The 11,911-nt window shown below is 46.0% G+C and overlaps 1 protein-coding gene across 3 annotated transcripts; it reads left to right on the forward strand.

Annotated features, from left to right (window-relative positions):
• Window positions 1-298: 298 nt before the first annotated feature.
• Window positions 299-8,601, forward strand: LOC125553102 (cysteine-rich receptor-like protein kinase 26). Of its 3 annotated transcripts, none has more exons than XM_048716872.1 (16): window positions 300-741; window positions 891-1,194; window positions 1,278-1,360; window positions 2,100-2,216; window positions 2,446-2,704; window positions 2,807-3,032; window positions 3,124-3,265; window positions 3,534-3,740; window positions 3,984-4,091; window positions 4,183-4,447; window positions 4,522-4,717; window positions 5,049-5,193; window positions 6,580-6,765; window positions 7,484-7,547; window positions 8,065-8,218; window positions 8,326-8,601. In XM_048716872.1, exons 3-12 carry the CDS (start codon window positions 1,301-1,303, stop codon window positions 5,179-5,181), a joined length of 1,713 nt encoding a protein of 570 aa, XP_048572829.1. In that variant the 5' UTR covers window positions 300-741; window positions 891-1,194; window positions 1,278-1,300; the 3' UTR covers window positions 5,182-5,193; window positions 6,580-6,765; window positions 7,484-7,547; window positions 8,065-8,218; window positions 8,326-8,601. The 3 variants fall into 3 exon arrangements, with proteins under 3 accessions (XP_048572831.1, XP_048572829.1, XP_048572830.1); XM_048716873.1 differs by having other exon boundaries at window positions 7,525-7,547; XM_048716874.1 differs by lacking the exon at window positions 5,049-5,193 and having other exon boundaries at window positions 299-741.
• The last annotated feature ends 3,310 nt before the right edge of the window (window positions 8,602-11,911 follow it).

Here is an 11,911-nt window from a genome sequence, read left to right on the forward strand (position 1 = left end):
TTTTCTTTCTTTTGGGTGGCGATTTTCTTCACAGATGGTGGCCATCGGCGTCTCATGGTCTGTATCGACAATTTTCACAAATATAGATGCAGGAGGCAAAAGACTACGACACCCCACAAATATTGAATGTATTTCAATTTTTCCATATGCATGGTGTCAACAAGTTGTGTGGCTTTCAGGCAAACATGGACAGCTCTACTTTTCTTAAAATCAATGACCCCCTTATCCATATTGATATTTCGTTTGTTTAGTTTTAGTTTGTGTAATAAATAAATAAAGTTTATAAAAGCACAAACTGGAAAAAATGGAGCTCGGACCAACAACCACAAGTCTGGCCCAAAAAGGCAAGATGAGGGCGAATGGATTCGTGGGCTGGGCTGACTTTGTCACGACAAACGCTGGGAAGTCGAGAGAGCGCGGCCCGGCAGCTCGCGGGCGGGGATCGTTGGTCGGGGCGGCCGGCCGCCGGCGTCCACCGTCGGGGGCTCAGGCTCGGGGCGACGCGGGTCCTAGTCCTCCTCCGGTGGCGGAGGCGGCTCCGCGCCCAGCTAGCGGTTAGCCTCCTCACTCACACCGCCCACGAGCGAGTAGAGTAGTTGTGCAGCTGGGGATTCGATGGCCGCTTCTGTACGAGCTGGGCGCGCGGGGTGCTAGCGGCGGCGGCACGCTTGCCGGCCTGCGCTTCCACCGCGAGTGGGAAACGACGGCTTGCTGCGGCGGCGAGCACCGACTGCGCAATCGGTGATTTCCTAGATGCCCCCCTCGTCTATTTTCTTCTTCTGCTGTTGTTAATTCCATTGGCTGTCCTTAATAAGCTACGGGAAACGAAGTAGAATTGCGGATGGCATTGTTGCTTCTGTTAAACCAAAAAATTGTTTTCGCTGTTTCAGGTGTTTATTTATTGGATTGGATTGGACAAGTTGCGGATTTTTCACCAAATTTCTGCGGTGGTGTGGATAGGCAATAGGCCCCGCCTGTCACACACATTGTGACTGCCCATGTCTGAAACGAAGCCGACCTCTGAGTCAAGTTGGGCTAACTTCTACGAAAAATCTACTAATGGGACGAATGGCAGAGTCAAACTATTCGGCTCAGATTTTTAAGATCCAGATGTGGACTCCTCCACCCCTCAAGGGCCAAGCTCACTCTGATTGCTTGCTTGGTCTGCACACTGCTGGTTGATACTCTCCTCAGGTAAGCGCATGCATCTTTGTACCTTTATCTGTAATCCTGCCACTATTTGCATTCTGCAACCCCGTCCTCACCCGTGTGTGCAGTTCTCCACAGCTCCAAGTCCAGAATGTCCTCGCCGCCACCGGAGCCGTGTTCTGGTTTCGGAACACCAAACTTCCCCTTTCAGGTGTGATTTATTTAACATCTTCAACCTGATAGCCCTGTGATACATACAACATCATCCTACTCAGTGGCGGAGCCAGGAAATTTGAATTAGGGGGGCCGATTGCAGTCAAAATAGGTTGAGGAGGGCCAAAGCATAGAAAAAATAGACTTTAAGCATAAAAAAATTGCTAATCATGCACTGTTCATCAGTGAATTAGTAGCAAACTCCTAATGTCAAGGGGGGCCAGGGCCCCTGCTGGTCCCCCCCCCGTCTCCGCCACTGATCCTTCCTACTTTATCAATAGTTTCATGGTTCTACATGTAGTATTTGCTCGCCATGTCTTCACTGTACATACCTTATTCTTGTGGATTTCTATTTTTTGGTCACTTGAGAAATTTAGTTCTAAGTCGGTCAGGTTGTTCATCATGAAGTCTTCATTTAGAAAGGAAAATAATAATGATTTTCTGCAACTCCTGGGTACATTTACACAACTAAGAAATACACATTATTATTTTTTTGTGAAACTACCTGATTTTTTTCATAAAGAATCAACATCCAAGATTCTTAACTTAGAAATAATAACTTATCAACCGACTTAGAAGTAGACAATATTTTGATATGAAGTTTCGAGACGTTAAGGAAATACACCTATCAGATGCTCGCAACTGCCTAAAAAAAAGTTGCTCGCAACTAACTACTTTTGTAATGCTTCTTAATTCTATCTAAAATAGGAAAACCATACTCATCCATGCTCCTACAGGCCAACTCGCAAGGGACAAGTGGTGAGTCCAGGATGCCAGGTTATCATTTCTTCAAGCAGGCTACCGGTGATTTTTCAAAAAAAATTGGCAAGGGCCAATTTGGAAAAGTTTACAAGGTATCCCATTACGAGTTACAGGCACACATAGCACATTTCCTGATCTTGTCAAATACGTTTACTTACTATAATATGGTCCACTGTCTCTCACCACTTCCCACATGAAAAGAATTAATAGTTTCGTAGAGTTTTAGTAACAAGGTGAGAAACATGAATCCTTCTCTACTCCTTGCGGTCACAAAGCAGGCCGAATCATATATAAATTTAACTTATCCAAGCTGTTGAACAGGCATATCTTCCAACCGGGGAAGTGATCGCCGTGAAGCTGCTCCATCAGATGTCGAAGTTTGATGACGAGCAATTCTCACATCATTGTACACAACTTATGAGCACCAACCATAAGAATCTTGTGAGACTATTGGGCTATTCCTACGGAGAACATGAAGAATCACATCTGTACGATGGGAGAGTAATACGCGGTGTATACAAACGCAGGTTAATCGGCTTCGAGTATGTACCCGGCGGAAGTCTTGCCAATTTTCTTTCAGGTGCGCAAGCGCTCCAACGCATGTATGTTGTTGAACATATAACCAAAATGATCCTTAAACATTTACATTCTGGAAATAATCATCTTCAGTCCCTGACTGTAGAACAACATCTCGGATGGAGTATACGCTTCAAAATAATAAAGGAGATCTGTGAGGGTTTACAATACCTTCAGGAAGCTGGCATTGTGCACTTTAATCTCAACCCAGGTAATATATTGCTAGACAATGGAAAGATACCAAAAATCACAGAGTTTGGTTTATATGAGATGTTCAAGGCAGTAAACGACGGAGCCACAGTTACTCGAGGGTGTACTTACAGATTGAGATAGTAAGTTGATGTCTGCTTGACATGCAATTTTTTAATCAGCTAATTTGGGTTGTCTTTATTCTCACTTTGTATCGTTTGTGTTATGATGCAGTATGGCACCAGAAATATATTGCTATGGAAAAATGTCAGAACGGTCTGACATCTTTAGCTTGGGCGCTCTAATTAAAAGTATAATGGCTGGAACTACAGACTCGAGCATTCATCACATGGATGGTCCTAAATGTGTTGAGCATGTATGAATAAACTATTTTTTGTTTCTATTTTAAAGATTATCAGACATATGGCAATAAAAAGTTTACTCTATATATGGTTTGTAGAACTCAAGTTTAAAATTGTCACTTGTTCGTAGAACTCAAGTCTAAATTGTCACTTAAAACTGTTGCTACTCCAAGTTTTCTCTTGACAACTTTGCTCTTGACCCTGTGCTAGAAATTCAAATGTCATAAGATTTCATAATGTGTCATTTACCTATGTATACACGCTTGTACTCTCTCTTTGAAGGTACACAAAAGCTGGAGGAAAAGGCTACAAGAGATAAGGAGGTATCGCTCATTTGAAGCAGATTGCCAGCAAGTGAGGACTTGTATCGGAATCGCAGTAGCCTGCATGCACAGAGACCCAGGTGAAAGGCCACTGATGAAGGATATTGTTCGTAAACTATATGAAGTAGAAACTAGGGAAGATTACCTGTCGTCGCGGGTAGAACAGGTATGAACATTCTATATGATCTCAGAAGGTTTTAAAACCTCTCACTATATTTTGAAGCTTGCACTCATAGGATGTATGCCGGATGGTGAAAAAGATGTCTGTGAAGTCCATAATTTACATACACATGTAGCGTAGGCACTCTCCTGTTTTACTTTTTGACATAGTCACCAGTATTGTTAACAACTAGAAGAGCAGTTCATATCCACCGTTTCTTACTTGAAATGTTTTGGTGTCATCTAAAAGGCTGTTCATGATTATGAAGTCAGGAGAATATCATTCCAAGAGATGGAACACGTCACGAGTAATTTCTCTCAAAAACTTGGTCATGATGGCTTAGGTGCTGTTTATAAGGTGCAGATTCAAAGCATCGCCTCCTTTTGGATTTCTACAAAGTACAGATTCCAGAATTCATTTCCATGTGTTAATAACAGCAGTTGAGCAGGGAAAGCTTGAAGATGGGGAAGTGATAGCTGTGAAGAGATTCGATGAGAGACTAAGAAAACTAGAGGAGCAGTTTGAGCGAGTGGTGAATCTTATGAAACTCAGACACAAAAATATAGTACGATTAACGGGCTACTGCTACGAACCAACAAAAGTACCAGTTCCTGATGACAAGAATCCAGAACTGTACATATGGTGGGATGTTATAGAGAATTTGCTCTGTTATGAGTTTTTGCCAAATGGAAGTCTGGACATGATATTAAATGGTATGGTTATGGAAACTCAAGGTAGCTCTTGTTTACTTTCCACTTCTTTCATACCTATTACTTTCTTCGTGCAGATAAATCTTGCGAACTCGATTGGCAAACTCGTCACAAAATAATACATGGCATTTGTGAGGGATTGCATCACCTTCACGTGGAATGCCAGGATGCCCCCCTTGTCCATGAGGGTTTCAAACCTGCCAATGTTTTGCTAGATAATGGCATGGTCCCAAAGCTAGCGGATTTCTGCACTTCAATGGCTGTCACACCAAGGTAACCACTGGTTCAGAAAACTGCGGCCTATTGATCTAGAATCCAGGATTGGGTGGTAACTGAGTTCAGTCCTTTTATCCCTTCTACTGGAAGCACCTTATCCCTATGTGCTTACTAACTTGACACTCAAGCCTAAAGTAAAATTTGAAAGGAAAAAAAAAGGATAAGCCAGGAAAGCATATTGAACACCGGTCTGCTCCTGCTCCCAGGTTTCTTGAACCGGGGAAACCACTCCCCTTATGGTTCTTCTCGATGACCCATTGGATCTTTCATGATTTGCATATCGTTAGCGTAGTTCCATGATCTTTCAGTAATAGATGTCGTTATGCAGAGGGTACATAGCACCAGAGGTCATGGACACCGGTAAAGTTACAGTCAAGTCAAATATGTACAGTTTGGGTGTTCTGATAATAGAGATCGCAACCGGAGACAGGTGTCCTTGCGACGAATCATCAGGCCGGTAATATATTGAGAATGTAAGACAATCTTATCAATATTGCTCATTCCATATGAATTTTTGCTGCTTTTTTTTACTGAAGCTCTTTGATTTTGAAATTAAGAAAATAAATTCAATTTGTGTCTTTTCTCTTAACTCTTCTATAGAACTCTAAGAAGGTACTCACACCCTTCAATATGGTTCTATGGCAATGTCAGTGTGAATAAGGGCATCTCTAGTGCTTAAATCTAAAGTAGACCTTAAGGCATGGCCCACCATGTATGGTATACCACTGGAAACCTTATAATGTTGAAGACCCTATCTGGTTCTTTAGATGGTGCCCACCTGTCAGACTTCTGCATACAAACATACTTTTGTATTAAATAATACATTGCGTTCGCTTGTGGCTTGACCATAGCGACATGGATGAGTCTTAAGAATATTTTCTTACAACTCCTTGTCGCCATGCTTTTGGCAGACAGATTCTGTAGGCTGTATTAATTCCTTACAGGTAGCGCCAGTAGCGAATAGCACACCTGGCACATCTGCTTTCGCTACAGAATTTATGCGCTGATCTTCTAACTTGTCCTTTAATATTGTTCTTTCCTCCCCAGATTCTTTCTATGTTTGTGCCAAAATGGTTCACATTGTGCACATGTTAAGTACTTCCTCCATCCAGAATTAGTTGTCGCTCAAACGGATGTATCTACCACTGGTAGATACATCCGTTCGAGCGACAACTAATTCCGGATGGAGGGAGTATGAGTAAGTTCTACCTTTTTACCCACTAGGTACTGCAGAGTGTGAACCCTCCTCCCTTGTGCTATATTGTACGGGTTTACCTCTAAGAATATTTCCTCGGCTAACCCAGTTGTAAGATCTAGGAGTATGTCGTAGTTGAGTCAGATGACACATGGCATCACAAATATTAGAAAGCAGCTATTGAATTTCTTTAAAATCATGAAAAATGTAAAATATGCATTTTGAAGCATAATTTAAATTATTTTTTTACAAAGGTCAAGTATCAACTGTCACATAACTATGGTAAACAAGTGAGTGAGAATTTTTTTTCAAGATTCAACATATTAATTATTACTCCCTCTGATCCAAAATAAGTGTCGCAGTTTTGAACTGGGTTAGTTCAAAACTGCGACACTTATTATGGATCGGAGATAGTATTATTTTAATATTTTGTGACATGGAACCTATGGATTGTCTGCTTCAGCCGATGTATGCGCTTGACATGTGGGCTTCCCTATTAGGTTGGGGAAATTTGTTAAACTGGATAAACCATGGAATAAATCAGAAATATGAGTAAAAGACAGTTTTGTCTTAATCAGGCAATCGTTGAGTGAAATTTGTTATAATAATGAATAAGTGTATTTAGTATATGACATAACCATAGCCACCTAATCCAATTTACCAGGGGGTAAAAACTTGGATGCAAGGTTCCAATGTCGAATTGAAGTACCCATCACTTGAAGCGGGTTTCATCCAACAAGTGGAGTGTTGGATCAACATTGGGCTGAATTGTGTGGATATCCAACCCGAAAGAAGGCCTACAATTGGGCAAATAATGCATTTCCTTGAGACTGAATCTGCCAGTCCAGAGGTATGACTTTGCAAAGTATACACAAACTCCCCTAAAAAGATGCAAAGTACACACAATCACAATATTTTCTGTGTGTATTATTTCTGTTTCATTGTATCTGGCTTTTGAAACAACTCTACTTTAACATATATGTCTACTGAGAGAAAGACCATACTTAGTGCAATGTTTCTACTTTGTACTCCTATTTAGTTAGTTGGCCGATTGCCTATTGAGTGTAGTGTGTATTTAAGGTTATATTATCGTGCTTGCTTGAGCGTATAGTGATCATCTGGCAGCACAGATATAGTCAAACAAAAAGAGTATGTAAAGAGTACATACTCTGTGTGTGATGAGATAAATGGCAATAGGAAAGTGCAACCACTTATGCTTTTCGATGGCCATTTTAGTCCTATTGGACAGGAATTGCAATATGGATGAAAAGCACTACATGTATCATTCCTAATAATATTGTATTGCACAAAGTACTTGTATGTGTCTGGACATTGAGACCACTTAATCAAATAACTGATAGTAGGAAACCAGAAGTGCTAATGTGCATCATGACCATTGTGGCCTTATGGCAGGTTTAGTAAGTGCCAAAGTGCCAGATTATTCTAAACATTGTACCATAAGGATATAAGGGTTTCTAGTCCACACCTTTTGTTATCGCAATTTCGTATCGTTTTTCCTCGTTGAAAAAATTGGTATATATACATAATGACCCTTGTATGCTTGATAGTATTACCACTACGGAGAATTCATCCTGTCTTCTGAGAGCAGCATCACGGCATGGTCTTCTTCAGGTTAGTGTTATTCGGAAAATAATTATCTATTGTACGCTAGTAGTTATGGATTACACTTTCACAGGAAGGAAAATACTAGTTCGGCAAAAGGAAAGGATAATTAAGTCACTAGGGAACATTATTATCATTTACTTCTCCATGATCCACAAAACCTTTTCTGGTGTAGTGTACCTATGTACAACAATGTGCAAAAGCTCGCACGAATTAGTGCAGTTCATCTAAAACTTCTGTTTTTAGAAATGGTAAAAATCCATGCTTTTAGAATATGCACTGAATTGTTATGGTCACTGTAATTAGCTCTGCAAACACGAATGGTAGAAAAGGGTAAAGTAAATAAACAGATGCGCACTTGGGACCATATATTGGTATGGAATCCATTAGAGGTGTTGTAACATTTTCATTTTAGGTTGATAATAGAAATTTCTTCTTTTAGTGGCGAAATAACATGATTTAGAAGTTCATGAGGAGAAATACTATTACCATGGTACTTATTATTAAGGAGGGTTTTCTATGGCAGAATGCGTGATCAAGCAAATGAACTGAAGGCCCTGGAGAGCATGTTAAGTGATGCAAGTGCAGAGCCAACAAAGCTATCATATGCACTTTTAAAATCAGTTACAAGAAATTTTTCTCGAATGATCGAGCGTGGTGGGTTTGGAGCTGTTTACCTGGTATATACTTTGTTTCTGATCATCTCTCAAATCACAATTTTTCATATGTTACCCCATTGAAGTGAAATGTTCATGTCAATGCTAACATGTACGGTGAGTGAAAACAGGGAATTCTTCCAAAAGGAAAAGTTGCGGTGAAGAAGCTCTCTATATTGCAGGATTTATCTAATAGTGCATTCGTGGACGAGATTGTATGTTTGAAAAAGGCGCATCATAGTAATGTAGTCAGACTTCTAGGCTATTATGCACTTGCACACGGTGAACTGATGGAAGTGAATGGAACACATGTGATAGCACAGGAAACACAAAGGTTACTCTGCTTTGAGTATGTTCCTAATGGAGACCTTCAGAATTATATTAAAGGTATAATACTTGCAACATCATATCCTCATTTTTACTGACTGAAAAATAATCATTGGCCTAAAATTTTGGAAGTTAATGTGAGCACCAAATATCTATGGGGTCATTTGCCTTACAACCAAAGGACTAATGCGTAAAAGTCTATAAACTGAAGTGGGTTTGTAAAAAGCTGTGGGGTCAGCTGAACTCACAGCTTACACATAGCGCCACCATTGGTTTAGGGGTTGATCGAAATTGAATTTGATTGCATGGCTAGATATTCAAGGTCGCGTTATATTAATCCCAAAACTAATTCAGGAGCCTTACAATTGCAATCGAGAAAATATCCAGTGAAACTACTGAAAACCACATAAAGTGGTTTCTGCCGGATGGAGTAAATTACATAAAATCACCGCTTCGAGGGCTAGGTTTGTGGAAAACACTAAGATACAGATTCGCTGTAGACAGCACCACGTCTAGCGTAATTCTTTTGCAAAAACCACTGTCGGAGTAATGGGCCACGGGTAGGCTAACCCGAGCCCCAGAACCTTTCAAGACATCGGGGCAGGCTACGCCCCTCAAGATCTCAGGACGCGCTGCCGCCTTTAGAGAAGTCGGCGGCAAGGCAACCGACTAGCCACTCGCGGCCGAGTCCCAGGAACGACTTCAGGATAAGCCGACTCCTGACTGCCGACTTCCCAAGAAGCCGACCTTGGGGAGTCGGACCACGACTCCAACAAACCCCATATCCTCATCGGGAGGGACAGGACCGGGGAGTGGCTACAGTAAAGCCCGCTCCCGCCCCTTATCAAGGGCAGGCATGGCCACAGCACGCCGTACCCGGGGAGATCTCCGTTCGGCGTGGCACTGTTGCCATGTCGGCCCTGACATCAGCGCCGAAGGACCGAATCCTGCGCCCACGATGGCTTGTCTGTACGACCCTGGGGCGGCGGGTCCCACCAGCCAGTGGGACCCCAGGAGACGGCAAGTGCGCCACCAGTCGGCCCCCGAGAGTCGGCCAGACCCTCCCTCGGGGCCCACGCGCCATTAATCAGATGTGACGGAGAGTGGCAATAGTGATCGCCCGCCAGGCGGCGGGGCTGTTGCCACGACTCCATGACCAAGCCCGCGTCATCAGAAGCACGGCTACAGTAATCAGCAGCCGGCAAGACCCGCCCGTGGCGGACGCGGCCTGTCGGCTTCGTACCTGGCCAGTCGGCGGGGCCCAGAAGTCGGCGGAGAAGACGGAGGTCGGAGGCACTGACGGCTGGGCCCGCGCCCAGCCGGATTACCATTGTACCCCTGGGGGGTAGGCCTATATAAACCCCCAGGGCACCCATGCAAAGGGTTGGAATCCATTAGCTTTAGACCAGATCATATAGGAGGGAGAGAGCTAGCCTTGCCCTCTCCTACCTCCAGGAAACAGCTCAAGGAGCAATCGTGTAAACACTTTGGCATAGTGATCATGCGGAGACCCCGTAGAGCAGCAGTAGGGGTATTATCTCCCCGGAGAGCCCTGAAGCTGGGTAAGATTCGCCGGCGTGCATGTCTACGCCTCATCCCGTTTCCAGGCACCGGCGACGTTCTACTCGCCCCCACCATGATAAGCCATCCTTTGGCATATGTCGCACCCAACCCCCGACATTTGGCGCCCACCGTGGGGCCTGGTGCACCGCCGTCTGGAGACCTGTTCTGGACGGGAACCCTTTTCCTCCCTGGCGAGCGCAGCCAGCCAAGCACGCCAGACGGAGTTTGCGCCGACGCGCTGCACGGCGTTGAGATCGCCTGCGCAGCTAGCCGCCTTGCCGAACTTGTCGGCGAGGTTCGCATCTCCGACGAACCTGCATCCGACGCAGGCACGGGCGGCTCCGAGAGCCTCCTCGCGGGCCTCCTCGATCAACTCCACGTCGCCGGCGAGCCTGCCGTCGACTTGGAGTCTGTAAGTTCCATCGACCCAATGCTGGTCGACTCCGACACCGCGTCGCTCGACGCGTTCCCCACTAATGTGGTGGTCTACGACGAGCCTCTCCCTCGTGCGGAGAGCGGTGGAAGCACCGTCACCGAGGTGCTCGTCATTAGTCATGACGAGCCTCCCGGTGGAGGAGCGCATGACCCACTTGGTGCGGCGCTACAAGACTTGTCTGCGCCCATTCCGGAAGACGCTGACGCGGAGACGTTGGAGGCGCGCCACCTTCAGCTCGTCGAAGGCGCGGAGAAGCTGGCTAGCATGAGACGCTTGTCAGAAGCCTACCAGCGGGAGATGGATCGCGCTGTTGGCGGCTCGCCAGCCCCAGTTGGGCCCAGCCGCCTCGGCGCGGTCCAGCAGCGCGGCGTAGCCATCGCCAACCTGTTCGGGGCAAGTCGTCCTGTGTACGCCACGCCTGCGGAGAACATTCGAGCCGCCCAGGCGGCGGCGGACGAGCTGGACAATTTCAAGGGCGAAGAGCGCCGCCTGATGATGGAGCGAGTCCAGCGGCTCCTCGATGCGGCTGCCGCGCAGAACGAGGCCGGCTGTCGCACGGAGGCGCCGCAGCGGCAAAACGACGACCTTCGCCGAGATCAAGGCGCGACGTCTCGGACGCCGACTGGCGGTGCCCGAGGAAGAAGAGACAAGGATCCGACTGTTAGCCACAGTCGGACTCGCATTACCATAGAGTGCGACCGAGACGGCCGCCCGAGAGCAGTAGAACGGCGGGACGACTGTCCGCCTCCTCCTCCTCGCAGGGAAAGGCGAGTCTCCCCGCCGCCTGTTGATCATCCGACTCTTGGCGACCGCCTTGGCCGCCGAGAGGGAGTCGAGGAAAACGACGCCCGCCACCGGATCGACCGGCTTCACCGATCCCTGGCGCTGGAAGAAGAAGATGAGTTGGGTCCGCCTTGTTTCGGGACCCGCATTCGAGACGAGCCCTTTCCCAAAGGGTTCACGCTCCCAAGAGACACGCCCAAGTACACCGGCTCCGTGAAGCCGGAAGACCGGCTAGTCGACTACTCCACGGCTGTCAGCATAGCGAACGGCAACAAGCGTGTCGCCGTAAAATACGTCCCGCTCATGCTCCAGGGCACGGCCCAGACATGGCTGAACAACCTGAAGCCCCGCAGCATCAACAGCTGGGTCGACTTCACCGAAGCATTCGTCCACAACTTCACCAACACATACAAGCGTCCTCCCAAGCCTCGTCAGCTCTCCTTGTGTACGCAAGGTCCCGACGAGTCGACTCGCGACTACCTCACGCGTTGGGCCGAGCTTCGGAACTCCTGTGAGGGCGTGCACGAGGTGCAGGCTATCGAGTACTTCACCGCCGGGTGCAGAGAAGGCACCCTCCTCAAGCACAAGCTCCTCTGCGACGAGCCAGA

This window comes from Triticum urartu, chromosome 4 (assembly GCF_003073215.2).
Source record: "Triticum urartu cultivar G1812 chromosome 4, Tu2.1, whole genome shotgun sequence".
Lineage (NCBI taxonomy): Eukaryota > Viridiplantae > Streptophyta > Magnoliopsida > Poales > Poaceae > Triticum > Triticum urartu.